The sequence below is a fragment of the Asparagus officinalis genome, chromosome 2 (assembly GCF_001876935.1).
Source record: "Asparagus officinalis chromosome 2, Aspof.V1, whole genome shotgun sequence".
NCBI lineage: Eukaryota > Viridiplantae > Streptophyta > Magnoliopsida > Asparagales > Asparagaceae > Asparagus > Asparagus officinalis.
Genome location: NC_033795.1, coordinates 10,619,702 through 10,643,523, shown reverse-complemented (window position 1 = coordinate 10,643,523; position 23,822 = coordinate 10,619,702). Strand labels below are relative to the sequence as shown.

General features: G+C 35.9%; 4 protein-coding genes across 14 annotated transcripts in view; all 4 read left to right on the top strand.

Moving 5' to 3' along the window:
- The window catches only part of LOC109830226, a 27,370-nt gene extending 24,520 nt beyond the window's left edge, over window positions 1-2,850 (top strand). For both annotated transcript variants that reach the window (XM_020397433.1, XM_020397434.1), the window contains 3 exons: window positions 186-268; window positions 1,491-1,552; window positions 2,371-2,850. In XM_020397433.1, coding sequence (XP_020253022.1) covers window positions 186-268; window positions 1,491-1,552; window positions 2,371-2,482 — 257 coding nt within the window. In that variant the 3' untranslated portion in view covers window positions 2,483-2,850. The remainder of the gene's footprint in view (window positions 1-185; window positions 269-1,490; window positions 1,553-2,370) is intronic.
- On the top strand, window positions 5,627-10,096 carry LOC109829402. 2 transcript variants are annotated; one of them, XM_020396525.1, is made up of 11 exons: window positions 5,627-6,050; window positions 7,057-7,192; window positions 7,449-7,579; window positions 7,681-7,880; window positions 7,965-8,243; window positions 8,329-8,387; window positions 8,485-8,524; window positions 8,601-8,672; window positions 9,034-9,184; window positions 9,286-9,429; window positions 9,507-10,096. In XM_020396525.1, exons 2-11 carry the CDS (start codon window positions 7,060-7,062, stop codon window positions 9,921-9,923), a joined length of 1,626 nt encoding a protein of 541 aa, XP_020252114.1. In that variant the 5' UTR covers window positions 5,627-6,050; window positions 7,057-7,059; the 3' UTR covers window positions 9,924-10,096. The 2 variants fall into 2 exon arrangements, with proteins under 2 accessions (XP_020252114.1, XP_020252115.1); XM_020396526.1 differs by lacking the exons at window positions 5,627-6,050; window positions 7,057-7,192 and having other exon boundaries at window positions 7,469-7,579; window positions 7,788-7,880.
- Window positions 10,764-19,525, top strand: LOC109830224. Of its 9 annotated transcripts, none has more exons than XR_002244231.1 (11): window positions 10,764-11,201; window positions 11,282-11,342; window positions 11,423-11,468; window positions 12,874-12,928; window positions 13,937-14,024; window positions 14,846-14,964; window positions 15,746-15,871; window positions 17,982-18,075; window positions 18,172-18,326; window positions 18,917-19,151; window positions 19,309-19,525. XR_002244231.1 is itself a non-coding variant. In XM_020397429.1 (10 exons), the coding sequence occupies exons 1-10, from the start codon at window positions 10,809-10,811 to the stop codon at window positions 18,995-18,997; spliced, it is 1,218 nt and encodes a 405-aa protein (XP_020253018.1). In that variant the 5' UTR covers window positions 10,764-10,808; the 3' UTR covers window positions 18,998-19,525. The 9 variants fall into 9 exon arrangements, 3 of the variants coding, with proteins under 3 accessions (XP_020253018.1, XP_020253019.1, XP_020253020.1); XR_002244229.1 differs by having other exon boundaries at window positions 19,254-19,525; XR_002244228.1 differs by having other exon boundaries at window positions 19,241-19,525.
- On the top strand, window positions 20,807-22,628 carry LOC109829401 (receptor-like protein 12). The gene has a single exon (XM_020396524.1). It carries the CDS (start codon window positions 20,812-20,814, stop codon window positions 22,552-22,554), a length of 1,743 nt encoding a protein of 580 aa, XP_020252113.1. The 5' UTR covers window positions 20,807-20,811; the 3' UTR covers window positions 22,555-22,628.

Genomic DNA, 23,822 nt, shown 5'->3' with positions numbered 1-23,822 from the left:
GTCCTGGGTATTTAAATTGTCTAATTTACTTTATCGTATCAGTTAAAATGGTGAAACTTTGGGAGTAAAGTGCAAATAATCCATTGCCTCATGATGCATTCTATTATGACTAAAAGTATCAAAGCTCTAGCCTTTTTTATAAATATATACAGAATAGCTAATTAGTTCTATGTTCTTTGTTGCAGATATTGATCCACCAATGAGAAAGCTCCTTGAGAATAACGATCAAATATTCAAGAAAGTGCATGTAAACCTGAGTAACTTACAGGTAAAGCAGGCCAGAAATATAATTCACAAGTCACCACTATGCTATAAATATGAAGCATCATCGTTATCGTCTATACGAACAACTATGCTTTATGGGTCCGAGTGTTGGGCAATTAAAAAACATGTTCAAAAAATGAGTGTAGCAGAAATGAGAATGTTGTGATGGTCTTGTGGGTATGGCAATTAAAAAACATGTTCAAAAAATGAGTGTAGCAGAAATGAGAATGTTGTGATGGTCTTGTGGGTATACATTAAAAGAAAAAAATGAGTGTAGCAGAAATGAGAATGTTGTGATGGTCTTGTGGGTATACATTAAAAGATAGGATAAAAAATGAGTGCATCCGTAGTAAATTAGAGGTTGCTCCTATTGAGGATAATATGAGAGATAATAGATTAAGATAGTTTGGTCATGTACAACGGAGACACATTAGTGCACCGATTAGGAAAAGCGATAATATTAGAGTTAACGGGGTTAGGAGATCTAGAGGTAGACCTAGAATGACTTGGTTAAAAGCAATTAAGAAGAATATGATTAGGACTAATATAACGGAGGAGATGACCCATAACAGAATGAAATGGAAAAATAGGATTTATGTAGCCGACCCCAAACATTTGGAATAAGGGCTTGGTTGTTGTTGTTGTTGTTTTGTAGTACCGTTATCGTCTACACGCTTTCTTGCACAAAAGATGAGTTAGGCTAATGTACCAACACTCATAGTTGAGAAAGTTCCATCATAAAATTGCTCAAGTTTTACCTGACACCAACCTGAGTCAATTGGTATCAAATTCCTTATGGAAGCAACTCTAATCAATAGGCCTTCAAATTGTAAAACCTTAATGGTTAGTTTTCTTTAGAAACCAATCTTTCTTGATAGGCAGTTCCGGAATGTAACTAAGGATCATATCTATAATATACTATGAAAGAATTTAGACGAAGAGATTGACAGGTTCTGCTACAGAAGATTGCAGTAATCTTCAAGCTTGAAGCCAATAGAGCTGAAGAAGCATTGTACAAGTGAAGCGATTCGGGAGGGGGGAGTGGGGGACTAATTACTGTAGCTTTCTAAGCAAAAATGCTTGATACGCTTTTGTGTAAAAGGTTATCTGTATGCATGTGCATCATTGACTATGTATCCATGTGATCATGGGACACATTTTTTAGCATATTCCTACTTGCCACTGTGCATGGGGTTTACACTATGCTGATTCTTGTTTTCTTGCAGGTACAGGAAAACATTCAACTGTTATGCCAAGCGCGGGACAACTTGAATAGCGTCATGATCAAGTATGTTGTAACATTTCTGTTTTCCTCCAAAAAAATAGCATACTAGAATCTAGAGGTGAATAAGTGGCATGAAAGTTCTATTGAGAGATTGTTATTTGTTGCTTCATGCCTATTTGTTTAACTTGAAAAGTTTTGTTTGGGTCCCTCATTGCCCCTTACAACTTGATAACACTACATCCCTTTTTATCCCAACTTCTTTAATTAAGTCTATATCAAATATTTACATTTTTATAAGCACTGTAATTTTATAATTGAACATCTTAAATGAATAAAAAAATTCTTAGAAAAAACTTTTGGCTAAGTTCTATAAGCAAATCAATGCTAGAACGCCCTTAAAACCTGTGGGGTCAGCACATGCTGGCATGGGTTCAGTAAAATTTTGAACTTTCCATCAAAATTTCTGTGCATTTACACATGGCATTTGGTAAGCATAGGCATTGAGCTTATGCAATTTTCTTTATGGAGCTGTAAAACTAACACCTCCGCAAGCTTGATCCATACAGCAATGGAACCATGCATAAATACCTGCTGCATTTAATTTCTTATATGTGCTCGTGTATGAATGTACATGTTGAAATCTATACATACCACAATTCTCAATAGTAATATTGTTCAAATGAGAGGTTCACACATTGTTTTTCCACATCGTCTCATGCACCTGATATACATAGTATGCACTTTGATTCCTAAATACCTACAAAATCCTGCACTATGCACCTTGTTAGGTCTAATGTACTTTAACAAAAACTATTTTTCTCACAGTTATTTCCTGTTCAGAGGATCTAATATAACCATCTAATGCTAACTTCTTTCTGCAGAGTGTATGCCACCCCCGAAATGGCAATGCAAATGCCACCATTTCCAGCAAAGATAAACATAGAGCTCACGAACTCTATCCTCCCAAGTAGGATAAATACAAACCTCAAATGAGATGCTGGACTTGTCAAAAGGATTTGGGTTCTCTCATCAGGTTGAAGAACAAAATCATACATCGGCATTATCCAAAACCCTTGTTCATTTTCGGATCAGTAGGTAGGAGAAGTCCCCTTTTTACCTCTATCAGTCGGTTTGTAATCTTCATTCAGCTTAGCTCATACTTTAGTTGTACAAACTCGTGCAGTGTGGGCTTATGTAGATATATAGTTCTTGTAGATATAAGATAGGGCTAGACAGTTTTGTAAGATACAGGATGTTACATTAACTTGTCCAAAAGAAAATAATCTGCCTGCCTACACACTGTATATTCCTTAGTTTCTGGTTGCTGAATCAAAAGCTGTAAATACAGTTAGATTACTCAACTTGTTATCCTCTCAACTATTTGTGTTTCTGTTATTTTTTCGTAAGGCAACGTATTGTTCTGTTAACATGCCCTGTGTTGTGTGTATAGGTTTATCTTGTACCTAACTAACTCATAGATGGGTAAAAACTACCATGAAGACAGGGTTTCGAACAAAGCTGCCATATTAAAGATGCTATCATAAACTTTAGAATATATAGAAGAATATCATAAACTATTCGAAATTGTTGGTAATCAGGTTGTCATTTTGGATGAAAGATCTAAGCTACCTCGAAGAGGGAGACGAGGAAGAAGCGGAGAGGGAAATATAGAAGATACGTACGAAAGAAGATACGTACGAAACACGCGAGGACAGAATGTGCACAAAATTGTCTAAAACATGTCAAGTGTGGAGCAATTGACAACTTACTCGAAATCTAAATACCGTCAAATATGGCAGTATAATGAAAAAGTGGATAGTGTTGTGCAGAAATTCATGGTAATTTGTGAAATTTACCCATTAATATTATTCAACACTGTGTTCCAAATTCACCCAACTGAACGTATGGTCTGTGTTTTATGTGCAATTGGGAGCAGCAAAGAGATATGAAACATAAATAATGGCAAAAGGATCTCTTTCTCTGATTTCTCTACAGGCAGCTGGGATACAGTGCACAAGTATCCTTCAATATCTTAGGATTGGAAAATTTTTAGTTAAATGTGAAAACAAAAGGGGGGGTTTGCATTTAAGATAAGATCTTTGGCCTAACAAGCTTTGACTTATTTTTCATTTGGGAGTTGTCTTTTGACATAATTTTTGGTTCTTGAAAATATTTTGGAGCGTGATGCATTCGTGTCTGGTTTATTCTAGCCACAGCTAGCATCTTGGATGTTGTTTTTTTACTTCCCCCCACTTTATTATCTTCTTTCTCTATACTTAAACATGACTTGCTATAGGGACCTCAATATTCATCAAATGTCAAATGTCCCTCAAAACTTTCATTAATTATATCAGATATGAAGGTGGCGTCCAAGGCTCAACTTCACCAAATCAAACAGCACAAGTTCATCCAAAGGTGTAAATGTCTGCAACAGTTTGTAGGCTCAATAACAACTATAATTTAACAGCACAAGTTCATCCAAAGTTGTTTGACTAGCAAAAGTTTATAACGCCTATAATTACAACAAACTGAGAAATTTTAAGCCTGAACTAAGTGACTACTACTTCAGTTGTGGAGATTGCAATCGCATGCAACTCATGCTTGGATTGTAATTACAATTACAACGATGTCAAACAAACCCTTGATAAAAAAATTGGTCGACTTGAAGATCAGATTACAGTCTTTTTTTTTAAAATAATAACAACAGCTACGTTTAAAAAAAAATCTAGGTATAAAACAGTCTGATTACCTCACTTCTGTTTCGTGACAAAAGTAAACGCTAATCAAACAAACGTATCTGACCCAAATTCAGATTCACAGAGTAATAATTCGGACGTGCAAACATCAGCGACAACAGCAGCCAAATAAGAACAAAAAAAAATTAAAGCACACTGTTGTTATTTGTCAAAGGTAGACCGTTGTGCATATTTTGTAGGGAATTTTTTGGTTAAATATCAGAAAACCCTCATAACTTTGGACGATGATCAAGTAACCTCCCATAACTTCCAAAATACTAGAACCCCGAATCCCAAACCCCCCTCTCAGAAAAAAAATAAAATAAATAATAAATTAAAAAAACTAAAGTTAAGGGGCTATAGAAAAAACCCTTAACTTTAAGATTTTATTAAAAAAAACCCTTCTAACAATGTTACCCATAATTTTTCACTTTGATGGATAAAACTATGCATGAAGATGTTTTTTTCGGTGAAAATTCTAGTTGACAAACTTTAAGGAGGTTTTCTGATAAAATTTACTCGTTAAATGTTAAAGAGAGTTTTATGGTAACCCCTAAATTTAAGGCTGTTTTTATGGTATTTCGGAAGATATGAGAGGCTTTGGGTTAATCCACTAAAGTTAATTAAGAGGCGCAATCTATCAACTGACATATGTGGACCCCAAGGACGGAAATCAATTTCAATGGGCTGGTCAAAAAAGTTTGGCCCATGTCTTTTTGTGTTTCTTCATCTCTGCCGGATTCTTTTCCTACAAGACGGCGACTTTTATGATCCAACAGACGGCTTGCATTTTTCTTTTGAAATTTTTAGAAAGATACAAAAAGACATGGTTCAACTTTCAATGGTTTCCCCCTTCTTGGATATTTTCATATATGTCCTCAGAAAAAAGTTCCATATTTCTATAAAGCCCACTTGCCGAACTAGTCATTAAAGTAGTATTTCTAGTCATAAGTGTGTTTATGTTGTATGATGAACAAAACTTTTAGACTATCCTTCGTAGCTCATGGCTATGTTAGTATGTTACGTAGGCAAGAGTTCCTTTATTCAAAAGTTTCAATGAGAGATGACTATAAAACCGAAAAAAAATTACAAATATAATTTTCAATTCTCCCATCCAAGTTCTGAACTGAAACAAAAACCAAACGTAAATGTAAAAATCAAAAGCTTTTCCGAGTTGAATGTAAAAGTCAGAATCAGTCTTTTATCATTCTTTTTCTCCCTCTCTCTCTCTTCAACTAACTTTCACTAAAGCCTTAAAGAGCCAAAAGCGAAGAGTTTTCATGCTGTTTTTATTCTCTTTTCATACATTGAGCATAGCAATGTAAAAGGAATTTTGATGAATACTATAAAGTTTCTCCACGCACTCAGTAATCTCCTTTAGCTTCTGCTTTCCATTCTTGGGATCAGAGCTTTCTCATTTGCTTAGCAAAGAGGATTTTGTCCCAGTTCGATCCATTCCCCACTTTGCAAGAAAACCCATTTGCAACTTTTAAAAGGCCTTTAATGTATAATTAATGCATAAAAAGAGGGGGCTTTCTTCGAAAGATTTTTTGTTATATGATGTATAAATGTAGACATGGCTATGTTCATGTAATCTAGAGGATGTATGTGCTCTAACTTAGATACGGATGTTGTGTTTGAAAATCTTTAGCTTCTAGAGAGCTGACTGATGAATTTTGGAACTTGGGTTGTTTTTATTTTGGAGAATTTTCGAGGGTTAAAAACAAATCTCTCTATTTAGTTTTACATGATGAGATTACATTTTTGGTGGAAGCTGCTGATTCAGAGCTTTTTCTTTTGAGGTAGCAAGAGTTTAGTGACTCCTGGTATGTTTCATTTCTCTACGGTATCTTATGTTTCTCCTTATTTTTTTTTTCTTTCTATTTAAATGGTTACATAGAGAATAGAGCAAATTAGTCATGATCATTTTTTTCGGGGGTAAATATCACCAAACATTTTGTTGCTTGTGCCACTAGTAGTTGATTCCAGTTTCTTAACAATTTGATGTTCTCAGGGTTAAACTTCCAAAAGTTTATCGAAACTTTTGATTTGTTCTTCATTAATATGGGGGGAAACATATCCCTCATTCTAAGATATTGTTAACTTTGAAAGTAGAGAACATCCCTAACTCTATAAGATTTCAAATTAATCTAGAGATTTGATGCAGAGGGAGGGTGTTTAGATGATATCAGAGCAGCGAATGTCAAATATTTATCTCTCTGCATTTTCAATTGGATTAATATAATATTTTTTTGTCACATAAAACTAAGGAGTTTTAGAAGATAAATAAGATTGCCCTAGCCTTCACCACAACTTCGGAGTTTTAGGATTTTGAAAACTTAAACTATTTGATAATGCCAAGCTAGCATTTGTCACTCATGATCTCAATTTCTCAAAATGTCGCATTACTCTAGTCCTATCCTTGCATTAGGTAAGATCCTGTCCCAGTTGTTCAATACAACCTGCAACCTGTCGACAATGAAGCAATCTAGTCAAACAATAGAAAAATTTTCAGTTTTCGGCTCAGAGTTATCACAAATTTATTTTAATCCCCCGCAGCCTTTAGCAAATTGTAGTGGTCAACTCTCTAGTAAACTCTTGCATATACATTTTGCTAGTGGCTAACTACTCCTTCGTGTCATGCCGATAGAGATACTGCACATGTTGTTCATGGCTCTTTACTAAGTTGGTGCAAAATTTTCTACCTCAATGTAAATAATAATAAATTATTATTATAATAACAACAAATAACTAAAATTAGGAGGTAAGCGATGTATTGTTAGCTACTATATAATGGTTCTAATCTGTTTCTTTCTTACATTGAAATAACAGACAATGAAAATGAGTTTAAAGTTCAGTAAGGCGTTGTGGCTTCTGTGCATATTGGTGGCGGTTTCCAGTTTTACCCTCAGGGAAGTTGAAGCTCTCAATGTTCATGACAGAAAAACAAAGTTTATTACTAAAAAAGGTGAGAAAAGAATGTTTATAATTAAGTTGGAGAGATTTTTCTCTTCTAGAAAAATTATTAAGCTTGTGAAATTTTATTCTGATCTATGCAATTAAAGAGACAATGGTGGCAATTTTTCGAAGCGATCTCAAAATAGTTATGATTATTAGTTGTATCTACTGTTCTTTATTTGTATCTGTTGTTCCTTGGGTAGTATATTTCAACTTGTTGGTTGATTCTCTAATTATATTTATTTTCTTGTACTTCCCTTTGACAGATAGGATTCTAGTTGAAGCACAAAATAATACAATATCCGCTTTAACAATTAGAACAGAGAGAGTTGATCCTTTGGATGATTTGAAGAAGTATAAAGGAGGCTATAATGTTACAAACAAACATTACTGGAGTGTAAGTACAACTTCCCTCCCTTTTCAAACTTGAGCAAATTAATTATATTAAATGAAACATAACTCTTATTATTTTCCTCTAATTATCTTTTCATTTTTCAGTCTACAATGTTTACGGGAAAATTTGGGTACATGATTGCGGCTATGTGGATCATTGCTGGCCTAACTTATGCTGTAATTCTACTCATTTCAACTATTTTTTGTAACAGAAAGAGGAAAATAGAGAAGAAAACATTTCCTTGCGTTAGGAAATACTCTATTTGGCCCGCTGTACTTGGAATTATTTTCACAATATTAGCTTTGTAAGCATGATTCCTCTGACCAAACAATTCACGAATTGCAACCATTTCTTCGCATAAATACTAAGCATTTAAATGTATTTATAGAGTTGCGTCTGGAGTAGCTCTTGGTGGTAGCACTAGATTCAACTCAAGAGCCAGATCAATCAAGAATATCATTGTTGAAGCTGCTAATAACGCTTCATCGACGATATATAGTGTTACAAAATCTGTTGAGGCGATGCAAAGTGATTCACAGGTATTTGCAAGCTTAAGTGGGTCCAACGCACTAAATTCTACATTACAGAGGCTTGACAGAGAGGCTGAAAATATACAGAAAAAGGCCGGAGGGGCTACGCATCAGCTCAATAAAGGTCTTGAAATTATGTAAGAATGAAGTCGCATAATTACTGAAATATATCATTCAATATATGGATTCAAGAAAACTGACACATTGATGTGTTTTTTTAAGGACTGTGCTGACTATAGTCACGGTTTCATTAAACCTGGTTGCTCTTCTTGCTTTATTAGGTGATTAGAACTATACTAAATCTGACAGTTCACCATCAGTTAATATTTACCATTTTTTCAAAATTTTCCCTCATTCTCTTGTTTTTGGCTATTGCAGCATCAGGGCCTTTGCTGAGGTTCTGCAGAATTTTTCATATGTAAGTTAAGCATCAAATTTAACTCTGAAAGTATTCATATCATCAATAACTTATTCTAAATTTTGTACTCTTGCAGGCTTATTATTCTTTGCTGGGTATTGACAGTCCTCTTTTGGTTATACTTTGGGTTGTACTATTTTCTAAACAAGTAAGCCACTGGCCTCATCGTTATTGAAATCTAGGACAAATTTTATAAAATCCCTCTAAAATTTGTATAGCATGGAGAACCATTTGGACTTTGAAAATCACACTAAACCTCCTGAATTACTAGAATTCTCCTAAATGCCTCTTAGCGGGTAGAGTAAAACGTCTAGACTGAGAAGGGGTAAAAAAAGTAATATTTAGTAGACAGGGATAAAACTGTCCAAACCGCCATAGTCACGGTACTTAATGGACGAATTCATGGTTGTTTTGTACTGATTTATAAAGCGGAAGGGTTTTTGAAATTTATCCTAAAACCTGTCATTCTCTCACTAAATTACCGATACAGTAATTCATCCTTCTTTCAGATTTGCTGGTGATACATGTGCAGCTCTTGATGAGTTTCAACAAAATCCCCTAAACAGCACTCTAAGCTCAATTCTTCCATGTAATGATCAGTCTTCAGCAAAAACAATTTTACATGGTGTTGGTGCAGAAATTCACAATGTAATCGATCAGGTAACGAACATTGCGCACAAATTCTAAGAAAATCTTCTGTAGAGTATGCACATAAGATAAACAATATATAACTAATCGATTCAAATTGCAAAATTTTGTAGGTAAATGCAAATATATCGAGTCTACAATCATTGTCACTTCCCGGTATGAAATATATCTGCAATCCATTCTCAGGACCACCTGATTACAGTTATCAACCAGAGAATTGCTCTTCTAATACTATTCGAATAGGAAATATACCTCAAGTAAGCTTATACAATGCTTATTCCTTCCAAACCATAGTACATTTATGACTTGCATGATTCATATTGTCTTTCTAAAGGTATTGAAGATATACACATGTTCAAGTGAAGCCTGTAAACAAGGAGAATTCATATCAGCTACCGATTACAGCAAAGCCGAGGTTTATTCCAATTCGATTCAGAACATAATTAATGCTTATCCTAATATGGAGAGTTTGGTAGATTGCCAGTTAGTAAAGGATGCATTCTCGAAAATATTGATCAAGGAATGCAAACCATTGAAGAAGCACGCGCACATGACATGTGCAGCATTTGCGACTCTGTCGACCACTATGGTGATACTTCTACTAGTATGGATTGCAGAAGCTCATCGTGAGAGTAGATATCGATACTTTGGTGGGTCGATTAAGCCACATTCGACTCCAATAGAGATTTCAGACGTCAAGATAATGGATATGGACTCTAGAAGTTTTGAATTGAGAGAAGGATCCTTTTGATATCACAGTCCTCTCTTTTACTTTGTTTCTCTCTTTGTTTCTTGATATGTTGGCTGGAGAATCCAACCACATGTGTATGTTATAGCATGAGAAGATGAAGATCTTCCATTTTAAGTGTAAATAGAAAACTTTCCAAGATTCAGATGAGTAAGAATGATAATCACTTTCTCAGAAGTAAACATATCCTTGCCACTGTACCAAAACTTCAAATTATGATGATTATAGCTAGTAGATTTCCTTGTCATGCTCTCATAACCCCCCAACCCCCCCAAATTCATAAATACATTATATAATTTCAAATTGGGTTAATCGCACCTAAGCGCTGTTTTGGACTTACCATCCATGTAATTTCATGTTTTTGGCAAATAGACCCTTTTAGTGAAATTTTTTTGACCCTTTAATTCTCAGATAAGATAGCCTCACTCTCACTCATTTCATGCAACGGCAATATCCGCCAAACAGCCAAACATTCACCGAGAATTTTTTGTATACAAGATACTCTTTAAACCATGCATATTTGCAAAACATTCACCGAAAAAATCTTGGCTATCGCAAAGCCGTCCCCCCAAATCATCAACTTTAGAAAAGTACTCTAAATCAACAAACTAGTCAATTCTTTTACTCACCTTATCCGACAAACTTAACGTCTTACGGTCTTAGTATTATTTCAAAGTTGATGATTTGGGTCAATTTTGGAAGAAAAAAAAAATACAAGATCAACAAACACGATTTAAGGGGTATACAGAAAAAAATACCGAAGCAAACAGTCATTTGTCGAAAAATTCTCAAATATTACTTATTCACAGGGGGATACATGCAAAATAAACCCCAAATCTAAATTGTAAACCGGGCAGCCGAGTCCTGATCATCAGCAGACGGTCGAAAATGGCAGAGCAACCGGCGACCTTCGCCCCTCCGTCACCTGGAATCTCGCCGGTGAATCTCTCCGACTGCATCGAAGACCTCCTCCACTTCACCCTTTCCACTTATTTACAAGTACCGCCACTCCTCGATCTAGGGTTTTCAAAAGACTACTGCTCTCGCCTCCTCCAGCTCGACGAAGCTGATCCCATCTCCAGTGCCAACAGAGATTGCGGAGGAGTTCCAGCTTATCCTTTGTACAAACCCTTGGCGCGAGCTGTAGAACGCTCGATAAAGTCCGGATCTTTGGGCCGAGAACGCCGGTCGATTGATTTGATTCCGGTCGATGAGTCGGTGAAGGCGAGGGAGAAAGAGTGGAATGAGCTGATTGCGGATAAGGGATCAGAGATTTTGAATGTGAGTTAAAGAAGTAATATATTTCTGTTCAGTTGTTGTCTAGGGTTTTTATATTGTTTGGCTCCTTGAATTGTGTGCAGATGTTGGAGGGTGTTGATTTTGAGTTGCATGTTCAAGAACCCTACTTTTCGCAGCTCAGGGGTAAAGCATGAATATATGGTCCAATTGTTGGAAGTTGTTTTAAGTGATGTTTTGGGTATTAAGGTATTGTTTGTGAATAGATGGTAGAAAAACAGTTGAAGGGAGGTGCGGTGGCAATTATAGCCGGTAAGATTTTGTAATCCATGGATTTTTCTACTTTTATAGCTTCTTTTTTGTGTTAGCTATGGAGATTCACATGTCTGATCTCAAATCAAGATGAGATTAAACCCGCTAGCACGCAAGACAGTTAAACAAATAAGAAGTGAACATAAGAGTTTTACGCTGTTTAATCAACCAAGCTTGGCCTACGTCCACTCGACGCTCTGTTCTTAAAAGCGGGGCATCCTGCTAGGCGGAGACGGTACCTAGGCCATTCAACTTAGGCTTGGATGCTTCTAATTAATCTCTTCGCTTCTAGAACTGTTTTCTTGGAGTCCCAATCACTGTCAGATCTGTCTTCGATGTCAATAGATTTGCAAGTTAATTTAATATTAGTTCGCGTTTGTTTACGATAGTATAAATTTGAAATATGAAGATTTGGAGGCCTAATATACAATTAAGAAAGAGTTTAGTGTCTAATATGACAAAGTCCCTAAAATTTTGTGAGTATTCTTCTATCTTCAATTCTTTTTACATTTGCAACACTATCTTTTAATGTGATATCTCTATGTATTTCTAGTTTGAGATTAATGGGTATCATTGTCAAGGAGGGGATTTCCCTCCTTGACAATGATGTGGCACAATCCCCATGGTAGGGATTTCTCTCCCCTAATTTATTCCCACCATGGGAATTGTGCCACATCATTGTCAAGGAGAAATCCCCTCGTTGACAATGATACACATTAATCTATTCTAGTTTTCTACCACTTTATCTTCCTCACTTTTCATTCATAGCAAAGTTTATATCTACTATCATCAACTTTCTAGATTTTCACCTATTCATTCAGTTTGTTGCAGGTATTAATCTTTCTTCTAGTCATGATACCTATTAACTCCATCATCTTTCCTGTAATTCAAGTGGCCAATCTCTGCATAGTCTCATGTATAAGTTTTTCACCTTATTTCACCTAGTTGACAATTTATTTGAGAAATGTTGATAACACATCCTTGCTTACTTGTTATTACACCAACGTTAGGGAAAGCCCTTGAAAACTTCCCTTGCCTATTTAGCATTTTGTCTTGGTTGCATCAATGCAATTTGTATTGATGGGAATGCTCCAATGAACATTCTTTAGAATTCATAGCAGGTAGATCCGACTAGGTTTACACTAATTTTTAGCTAACTAACCCAACCCTCCTTTATCCATGCTTGGAGTCAACAGTGAAAAGACAAACATTATAGCAAATTAAAAAATTTCTTTTAGAGAATTGACTGAAACAACTTTCACTACAGGTTTTAAGTCGTAACAAAACAATTAAGTTCATAATTTCATGGAAATACATAAATTAGCAGGCAATTCAATCATAAATGGGTTTTTTTAGCATGGCATGTATTAGAAGCTTATATTCTGTCCTGTTTTATTTTAACTAGGATTACACCAGGTGCTGTACTTCTCTTCAACAAATGCCTCTTGTTCCAAGTTCAGGTGACACAACCCTATCTAACACTATATGTAAATATCTATCTGCATATTTGTAATTTACTATCTTCAGTATGTGGGCCAAGAGTCTGCAGTATGTATATCTTCTCCTCTCTCCCTCCCTCTGTACCTGCATGCATGGATGTTCTCTCAAACTAAAACCACCAGCCACCAGTAAACACACACGTATGCACGCGCACACCCACCACACTAGCACGCACGTGCGCCTGCGCACACGCACACATGCACACATACTTTTGGCCCAAGTATGTGAGGATTAAGCTGAGGGCAGTTCGTTGATTTGGGTGAATCAGGTCTGCTCTGCCTGAGAAAAGAAAGGAAAGAAGTGTAGGAGGATATTCTATACACATAGGGGTTGTGAATGGTAATTCAGGTCAAGGGGTTTAACCCTGAATCTGTCTGATTAATAAATGTGCAACTTGGGTGACCAATATATGATCCATATTCGTTATAATCAACCTGTCTTTTGGATCAGATATTGGTTCTCACCCCTATTACTATGAGACAATCACAAACAAGACATCCAAGCTTATAAAGTTGTAATTTTTAACTTTGTAATGGTACACATGTCATGTACCAAAATTAAAATCATGTAGCTAACCTATGAAAGTACTATGTGGAGCATTAATATTCATGATACTGTTTTTAAAATGAGTAAAATGGCTTTACAATTCATAAAGGGATACACTGCTTCACTAGAACAACACTGGGAATGCGGTTATTGGGGGGAAAGCTCTCATCGTTCATATTGGATAGTGGGTTTTTCTCAATGCATGGCTCAAGAAATTGAGTGAGGATTAAGGTATTCATTCATTTCACGGCTTTCATTAATATCTCCTTTTGATAGTAAATATCACGTCGATTGCTCTCCCTCATCATGCAAGTATGTTGTCATTCCTGAGATTAGAAATTTCTGCATATGAATTGACAATGCTAAAAACATTTGGTTTTATTTTATGTGAATTCCTTTATTAGATGCTATCTTTTTTGTAGCATGTTAATCGGTACAGTTCATTCTATGAGATGCTGAAAGTTGAGGGCCTATCTGACATCCTTCCTGGAGTTGAAACAGTTGAAGAAGGTAATGGACTTCCATTTTTCTTTCAGGTGCAATTGTTACTTTTTGTTTGGAACAAATGGATTTGTTGTGTTCTGAGAATAACGTTATGAAATTTGAATTTGAGCAGATAATCTACACCACCCATAGGTCTTCACTCTCTTGTACCCCAAAAAGTTTGAGCCTACTGTGAATGTGGATAAGTTGTCTAGGTCATTAACCCTGCAATGCTACTTCTCCCAGAAATTTGGTTCCAGTATCCATCAATAATCAGATGCAAATATATTATATTGAAGTTAACAGTTGCTGTCATTTGATTAATATATTGTACTGGCCTACTGGGCTGTTTCTTCTCATGACTGCCAAATCAAACTAGTGTTTGCACGTATGCTGGATGAAATGTATGGTTCTTTCGGTTTCTTGCAGATTGAACTCTGTGCAGCTCCAACTTAAAAGGGATCCATAATATGGTGTTGGTCCTGTGCTTTTCAATTCCCCATGTATAGCTGGAAATACTTTGCAGTCCGAAAGCAAAAAGCTATACAATATCAAAGATATAAAACAATATTATTTAAAAAAGGTTAAAATACGGTAGGAATGACCTTAAATGGTTATTTGACATAGTTGAAAAATTATGCAATTCAAACAAGTGTTACAATTCCAACCATCTTATACTTCCAACTAAATCCAATAAGTCACACGGATGCAACACATTGGATACTGGTGAATTATTTTATTTTCTAGCAATTAAAAGTTTTAACTTCATGATTCATAGATCACTATTAACAAGTCCTTTAGTACTTTTGAGCTAAAGTAGATCCCTGATAGTGGAATTATCTTTTCAGGTGTGCAGATCTATCGAAAGTTCTATACTGAAGAAAAGGAAACTGCCAGTGGTGTCTTTGCAATTTATGTTTCGAGGCTAGCTTCCCAACCATACATTTCATTGGGCAACCTTCTTTCTGTATGTGTTTCTTTATGATAATGCTACAATGTTTTCTGATAATTTAATCTGCTTCTGCTTCCACCTTTTATGGATGTTGAAATTCTGGTTTCAGTTCGTAAATTATGTGTAATACGGGGCACACAAGTTTCTCCTATGCATGTGGATGAATTAGTGGCTTATGAAATTATGTTCACTCCAAGAAAGTAGATGCATTTCAGAAATGCTTTACCGCTATATGGCTGTACAGCTTGTTGAAAATGTTAAAACATACGGATCTTTGGTTTATATTTGTGCCTCAGATGTGGCTTCCTTCAGAAGTTGTTCATATTTTCACTTCGGCTATATTTTTCCCTACTCTAGAGAAAAGGCAGGTTGTATTCTAACTGCATGACTTTTTAGGTGCATCTATATGCCTTTTGTTCATTGGCCTTTTTAAGTTCTATCACATGGCTTTATAGTTTCCTCGAAAGGAAGTTACTCCGAGTTATACCAATCCGTTTCAAGTTGATTAAGCTTCAGAATCTTTTTAATCTGAGATGCGTCTGACATGCAATTCTTTTATTTTTAAAAATGTTAAGTGGCTTCGGTGTGTCGCATGTCATATTCAAGTGTTAGTAATGTCTGGTACATGTCATACAAACGATACTCATTTTGAAGTTTCTGTTTCCTGGCATGTCTTGTGCATGAACAGGTATTTTTTCTGATATTTAAGGTTCTTCTGCATCATATAGACCTGCAGTGAAGTTCATGAAATCACTTAAAGAATCGTTTGTCTCTTACACGTTTCAATATTTTTTAGGGACTGGGTTACGACGGTGTAGGTGGCCTGCTGGGTATGATGCATACTGCCGGAACAGACTCTAATGCATTACCTCCTCCAAGATCAGCTATAATAGCATCATCAAAGAAACCTCATCATCCAAATGTAAGCTTTTTTTTTCAGGTGTTACATCTTTTGGATCACATGTGAAACCTTATAATTGAAATGTAATTTTTCCTCTAATTTGTTTTTCAAGTAGTGTCTTGTTGGGTTCATTTTTTTCTCTAATTTGTATTTTCCTTGTCTGGCTTATGAACATCGATATCCAGAACCTTTCAGTTGTTTCTTAATAGGTTTGTCTTCTTTTGATTACTCACCCAGGTTTCAAATTGAGGGAGCCCCTCTACCTCTTGAAGCAGACATAGAGGAATCTCATTTGGATTTAATTTTATGTTCAAACTAAAGATGAAGGTCTTTAACCTTTTACGCTTAAGCACCAATAAGAGGTCAAATTATCAGTTTATCAGTGAACTAACATTTGATTCTGGGGATAACCAATGTATCAAAGCTAGTTACATACTTGCTAGTTTGCTATACTCCCCAACCAGCCTAAATTTTCTAGGAAAATTTACCAAATAGTCTGCAACCATGTTTTGTTCATATGAACATGAGTAATTGAAGGCCTAGGCTAATACTTTTGAAGTACCTGAGTATTATTCAATGCATCAAAACTGTCACAGTGGCAACTATTATAAGTTTCCTACGCACAGAAAACCTTTTTGTACACACAGTTAAAGTGTTGTGTAAATATAAAAAGCTATGTTTTGAAAACCTATGTCTTCTTAATGGTGCATAGTTAGCTGATATACATCTTTTCCTTAAGTAACCTATGTGTTTTTTATTGTATATAAAACCTAAGTACATAACAATAAGGTTCCAATCATGGTAAACTTACTCTTCTTTCTCTCTTTTCTTTTTTTTCTTTTTTCTTTTTTGCCCCAGCTAGTAAAACCTTTTCCCTGATTAGATTTGTAGACATTTCTACATAAGTTTACATCATGAGAAGCTGACATGTACGTCTTCTGGTGGAAAAATAAAGGCTCACCACGACTGATACATTGGTCTTAACTCGTCAAATTACAAAAGTGCACAATGCCATGTATTCAAATTTGCTGTTGCAACGAAAGGGAACTCTCAGTTGTCAATGTATCTTTTAACGTATGTGAGGAAGGGAAGTTTTCTGAATATGTCCACAAGTGGAAGGAAATGCATTCTCTATGACATTTTGTAAAAGTTCCTGGTTATAGAAAACGGAGAGCATAAATCAAAGTATCAAACAACTATTTCAGCATCAAAATTCTGTTTCTAAAGAAATGGTGGAGAAGAAAAAAGAAAGCAGATACCCAGGAAAGATCTTGTTCTTAGAAGGTGTCAAGCTTTAGCTGAATTTTCACTGGTGTCACATCAACGTTTGATTTAATAGTACTAGTCAGGTAAAGGTTTTAGCCATCCCACCAAAAACATCTAGATCTTCCTTTAAGCTCCACCTTCAGGATTATCTCTTCTCTAAATGATTCTACTGCAAGAGATATATTTAGACCTGTCAACCCAATTTACTTTGAACTGTCAATATCCCATGACTTACGAATCTTGCAGTAGCATGGAAAGGCTTGAATTGATATCCTACAAAAGTGTAATCGACATTGAAGATTGTGTCTGCACTCTGCAGAAACAAATATTGATTGCTAATATATTGCTTACTGTTTTTCTTTCTATCTTGAGCATTGAGAGTATAAGCCTTGTCTTTTATTATCATACTAATTTTAGGAAACATGAATGAGATGTACCCAGCGAGCCAGTTAACATACAAGTTTTGGTTGGTGCATGCTCAACTGAACTCGTGAGCTGCACAATGGATCTCTAACGAACACAAATTAAAATGTCTGTTGTCCTTTGATACTCAAAAAGACTGACTAGTTCTCCAAGGTGAAATGGACACTATTGATCATCCTAGTTGCTGGGCATTTATATTCATTAGCTACTGTGAATGCATTCAGTTAATAAGGTGGATATGGATTCTGCAGAGATATGTTGATATCTTATGGTGAATAGACTGCTCGTTTCTTGACAGTTGATAGTGTTTTGCCTTGCACGGATGTGAGCGCATACTAGAAAATATATTCCATTGCTTGTGACTTCTTTGTATAATTCATAATGCTCTAGATTCAGGCATAATTTTCCTCATGATTTGTACTATTTTCTTGCTTTACTGGAGGTTAAAGGTTGCATCCTAACTAATGGTGCAAGGGCGTTGGCCAAACATGTCAACAAGAGTAGTGAAGGATGGTGGGGTTATTTCTCTGGAAGTGGTATGAATCTTTTACAAGATCTATTTTACTTCCGTCGAATCTTCTAGATGTTGAAATGTTTAACTATTTATTATGTATTATTTGCTTTTTCATTAGATTCTAATAAGAACAGGATTGCCTCCGAAGTCATAAATCATCTAGTAGATGACTGTTGCTGGATGAACATTCACTTTATTAAACCTCATGAATGTGTTTTCGAGGTACGTGTTCATGAAGGCTACGGTGCCCGCTGGTCTGCAGATGGTACAGAGGTAATGAACTTGAAAATCATCAGTGTCATGAATTTATATATTTATTAATTTCGCTATCAGTTCCAATGTAGACGTCTCACATGAAGGACAGAAAATAATAAATAAATAAATAAATAAAAAGTTAGTAAAATAAATAAAGGATAAATTTGACAAACTACCATGAATTTTGGGGTGTTTTTTCATGAAATTATCATAATTTTTTTTATTGGAGAAAATTGGCATGAACTTTTAACTGATGTTCTGCACAACTTTGCCCTAACGGTAATTGGAGGGGATCTGAATCCTTATGATATTACCTTTACCTTTAGAAACTTGCCCTTTGTTGATTGATAGATATAAACAATGGGAGTTTATAGAGTTTTAGACATTAGCCTTTGTTGGTTGATATATATAAACAAGCGTAGTTTAGAATCTTAGACATTTTATCAATAAGATAAATGTCGTTATTAACAATTTTCAATAGTGCATGACATTTTTCTGCTTTTTTTACAATCTTTTTGATAATCTTAATTCTTTGGCATGGTTTTTTGGAGCATGAAGCTTTGAGTGGTGCATAATTCTTCTTTGAATTTACATGTAGAAAAATACAGTTGATTCCTCTCGTGTTTCAGTTCATCGGATTTTTAGAGCCATACATGGAGGGAGGATATTCTAAAGGGTGGAGACATTAAGGACCATTCTAGCTGTAAACGTTTCTAGGTATTCTGTGCAGTTCGCAACAGGTGGCCAAAGATATATGATCTTCATGAAGGTTAAAACATTCTGTTGAAATGGATTGGCTTCTCTCGTGTATATGGGCGTTTCTAGAAAGTAATAGCTCTTGAGGTACAAGGTTGTTACACTACTAATATCATATTTTCCCTTTAGAAATTGAAGTCTATGATGTTGGTGACTGGAAATATTCAATTATGTAGTGAAATTCTGCAGACTTTCTGGTGTTGCATTTGCTCAGTCTTTGTGAATCTTTGATTTGGACCTGCAGTGAACTCTACATAGAGAGCCTTGCGAGATTGTCGCAAAAAGATCTTGCATCTTCTTATTTTAGTTTGCTTTTTATAGCAAGTCCCGAAAAATTCCAGCAGCTGTGTTTTTTTTTTCCCCATGGAACTGCGATATTGGATTGGAGAGGATGAGATTGTACTGAATTACGGTTATCCTTGTTATTCTATTATCGTTGCTAATGGATATGAATTCAAACTGAGACCTCCTCTTTCTGTTATAAGCAGCTATGTTATTGCTTAATTGTCTAAGTGATCAATGTTGAAAATTTGACGTCGTTGATTACTAAGAATTAAAACTTACCGAAACTTATTTCCAATGTTTCTATTAAAATAACTATTTTATGTTTAATTTGAGTGATTATGTATATTCACAATAACCATAAGCATGCTACTTGCTTTTCTGGCGAAGGAGAAGAAAAAGTAATAATAATGGTAATATCCTTTGAGCCATGACTAGGAGGCAAATGGAGGCGCATCAATTAAGGCCCAACATACTCACTACATAAGAACTCCCGCGCTTCTAAAAAGCGTTCTTTATTTTCTTTGTGAGGGGGGGGGGTGGACGGGGGGGGGTGGGGGATGCTTTAAGGCAATATCTATAACTAAAAGAGAAAGGAACATCTTGAATGATACTTGTAGCAAAATAGTCACTGGGTGTTTTGCTCTTAACTTATTCTATAATTTAAAAAATTAGTTTTGATCTGAAAAAACCACCTATAATTAATAATTCAATCTCGTTCCTTGCTTATACCTTGGAGCCATGACAACCCTAAACTTTAGACAGTTCTGAACCAACCTTTGTAGTTTTCAATCTACTATAAACTGATTTGCTAAAGTAAACTGACAGTATGTGTAATAAATGCACAGAATTTATGTACTAAATGCACAGTATGTGCATTCATTCCAATAAAGTCTTTCAATTTCAAATTGTCATCACATGTGTAATGAATGCACATGATTTATGTATAACCATTCCAATAAAATCTTTTAATTTGTCATCACATGTATAATGAATGCACATGATTTATGTATAATCATTTCAATAAAGTCTTTCAATTTGTCATCACATGTGTAATGAATGCACATGATTTATGTATAACCATTCCAATAAAATCTTTTAATTTGTCATCACATGTATAATGAATGCACATGATTTATGTATAACCATTCCAATAAAGTCTTTCAATTTGTCATCACATGTGTAATGAACGCACAATATTTATGTATAACAATTCCAATAAAGTCTTCCAAATCGTCGTCAGCTAAGAATGGGACTCGTATGTACAACCTAGAAATTAAGCCTTCCAAGTCTTCGTCGTGGTCCTAGTCGTCCGTGAGAGTCTTCTCATCTCTGTCTCTTCCAAACGCGTTTCCAACCCCTCCAATAATTCAAACTAGCGACGTGAATCACATCTTGGGTTTCTCCTATATGTATCCATTGTTCATTCACCCTTGGATATCAAACAGTTAACTGACTAGTTAGCATGGCCATGGCACTATTTGACCGGGCTCCCCGTTCTTTACTGCTAACAGTAATAATGTTGCTCCTCCCCTTTCTACGTGCTGCTGCTGCTGCTGCTGGGTGCCTCCCATCCGAGAGGTCCTCCCTCCTCGGCTTAAAACACGGTGTCTCCTTCGACGCCCAACGAAGAAGAAGCCCTTTGGTTTCATGGAAACCTGGATCCAACTGCTGCGACTGGGAGGGAGTGAGCTGCGACTCCGAATCTGGCCACGTCGCCGGCCTTAACCTCACTAACGCTGCCATCAAGGGTAAACTCAGCGGTAGCCTCTTCAACCTCACCCACCTCGTATCTTTAGACCTTCACTCAAACCTCCTCACGGATACGATCCCCGCTTCTATTGGAAACTTGACCCGACTAAAGTTCTTAGATTTAAGCAACAACTCACTTTCTGGATCGGTACCAGACTCGTTGTTTAACCTCCCTGCTTTGGAGTCACTGGTCCTCTCTGAAAACCAATTGGCCGGCGAGTTTAAAGAGTTTTCAAACCTGTCGACGTCTTTAAGCTATGTCGATTTGAGCAACAACCAGCTGCGAGGACACATTCCGAGGTCCGTATGCGAAGCACGGGGCCTCGAGGTCCTCGACTTATCCGGAAATAGTTTGAGTGGTCCGATCCCGTCGTGTCTCTTACGTAGCCCTGCTCTTTATGTGTTGAATCTGAGAGGGAACCAGCTTCAAGGAGCTGTTGATCCCCAACACTTCAACAGAGGATGCATGTTGGAGGCGCTGATCCTCAGTGACAACCACTTGGAAGGCCCAGTCTCCCAAAACCTGAAGAATTGTAGGTCCCTAGAGGTTCTTGACGTCGGCAACAATCGTATTGTGGGCACTTTTCCATCTTGGCTTGGAGAGATGGTTAATATTTCCGTCGTTATTCTTCGGAGAAATTCTTTTCGTGGGCCGGTCGAAATTGGGGAAAGCCTTACAAGTTTTTCAAAGCTGCAAATATTTGATTTGTCTTCCAACCACTTCAATGGAGATTTACCTTCAGAATGTTTCGACAGTTTTATATCCATGGTGAATTCCTCCGCTGTGGATCCACTGGATAGTATAACTTCTGATGGTGGTTATAATTACGAACTCACGGTCAAAATTAATGGGTATGCTATTAACTTTGCGAGGATGTTAGCGATATCATATACATTTGTGGATTTCTCAAGCAACAACTTTCAGGGTGACATTCATGAGGTGATTGGTAAACTCCACGGCCTCTACAGTTTGAATTTATCACGTAATTCTCTCATAGGAAACATTCCTTCGATAATTGGAAACATGGGGCGGCTTGAAAGGTTGGACCTCTCCGGAAATCATCTGTGGGGAGAGATCCCTCAGGAATTGACTTCTCTCACGTTCTTAGCGTTTTTAAACCTCTCAAGCAATAAGTTGATGGGAAGAATTCCTCAAAACAATCAGTTTAATACGTTCACAAATCGTTCTTACTTGGATAATGAAGGACTATGTGGGAGCCCATTATCGAAGCAGTGTGGCAATTTAAGTCCGAACACATCAAGTATATTGCCATCTGAGACCTCTGATGATTCATCATCTTCAACCGATATCATTGTAATTGCACTGTTTTTTGGTGTGGGATTTGGCGTGGGTGTGGCAACGATCCTTGTGCTTCAGAATGTAAAACAGAGGTTTTGGAAAAAGGCAAAATGCTGTCAGTATCTAGCTAGTTATGAAACATTTGTGGACGTATAAGTTTTCCTTATTTTGGGTATATATACATGCCCAAACCTCAGATTGTATCCAATGAGTAAAATAAAATGGTTTGTCTTTCCACTTAAAATTAATGGCTGATGGGATTTGATCCAGGGCTGCTCTGATACCGTCTTAGATTTAGTCCTTCTAACCATTACACCAAAACTCCAAAGTTATGATGAGGGACAATGATTATAGTTTTATATTAATTCGAACAGTTTGTATCAAGTATACTTATATGTGTATATTATAGAATTATAATTATATAAGTATTTTATATAAGTGCATAAGTATAATTATATATAAGTATATTGCATCTAGTATATATAAAAGTATATCATATAAGTAAAATGTATAACTATATTTAAATAAGTATAATGTAAGTATGTAATGAATACATATATAATATATATTTATGTGATTCTCTCTCTCTTTCTCAAGTTATAATTTATAAGTATATACAATATATTTACATATAATATATGTAGGGTAATATGTGCATAAGGAGGCTCCTTAGGGTGCATCTAAGGATGCACCTCTCAATGTATGAATTGGGCTACTTTAATGGACGATCCGTTTCATTCATCATGATCTAAATGTCTTAAAACATCTAAAAAATAAAAATCATGATATGTGAATATTTCTAACTGGACGGTCAGATCTGACGCTTTTGATATTTTTATTGAGTTGGTTCTCAACTTCAGCCTTGTAAGCTTTAAGCACGTCCTGTTACTAGTACTTTTCATTTATGAGATAAAAATAGCCATAATGCGAAAAATCGTCTATGAACGTGATAAAATATTATCAATCATTCCAAAAAACTATAGGGAATGACCCACAAATATTTGTATGTATCAGTTCTAAGACGATTGTAGTCTTGTTAGCACCAAATTTTCTTATGTTTATTTGTTTTCCTTTTATGCAATTAGTACAAATTTTAAACTTTGTAAACTCAAGGGGATCTAGAATTCTGTTTGACATAAGTTTCTCAATTCTCCTTTTGAAAATGTGACCTAATCTCTAAATTCTCCTTTGTCCTTGGAAGTACTAGCCAAATGAGCGCTTTCTGTCTTCTCTTACTTTAATCTTTTCTCTTCTTGCGCACATTGTGAGATGAGCTCATTAGGAGACTAAGTCTCCTTTTGGCAATTGTAGCTCATTTTGAATTGATTGAATTGTGTGGGAAAAGATATAAGAACCAAATGCACAAGCAAGTCCTCAGAGAGTTTAAGCTTAAGTGCTTTCAGCTTTAAAATAGTGTGAAACAT

What these genes read in the sequence shown, in the direction of transcription:
- LOC109829402 (XM_020396525.1), top strand. Translation starts at nt 7,060, where the DNA reads ATGAAAATGAGTTTAAAGTTCAGTAAGGCGTTGTGGCTTCTGTGCATA. An exon ending in TTCTGCAGAATTTTTCATAT is followed by an intron (nt 8,525 to 8,600) that starts GTAAGTTAAGCA and finishes GTACTCTTGCAG; the next exon opens with GCTTATTATTCTTTGCTGGG. An exon ending in TTGTACTATTTTCTAAACAA is followed by an intron (nt 8,673 to 9,033) that starts GTAAGCCACTGG and finishes TCCTTCTTTCAG; the next exon opens with ATTTGCTGGTGATACATGTG.
- LOC109830224 (XM_020397429.1), top strand. Translation starts at nt 10,809, where the DNA reads ATGGCAGAGCAACCGGCGACCTTCGCCCCTCCGTCACCTGGAATCTCG. An exon ending in AGGGATCAGAGATTTTGAAT is followed by an intron (nt 11,202 to 11,281) that starts GTGAGTTAAAGA and finishes AATTGTGTGCAG; the next exon opens with ATGTTGGAGGGTGTTGATTT. An exon ending in CATTGGGCAACCTTCTTTCT is followed by an intron (nt 14,965 to 15,745) that starts GTATGTGTTTCT and finishes AATATTTTTTAG; the next exon opens with GGACTGGGTTACGACGGTGT.
- LOC109829401 (XM_020396524.1), top strand. Translation starts at nt 20,812, where the DNA reads ATGGCCATGGCACTATTTGACCGGGCTCCCCGTTCTTTACTGCTAACA.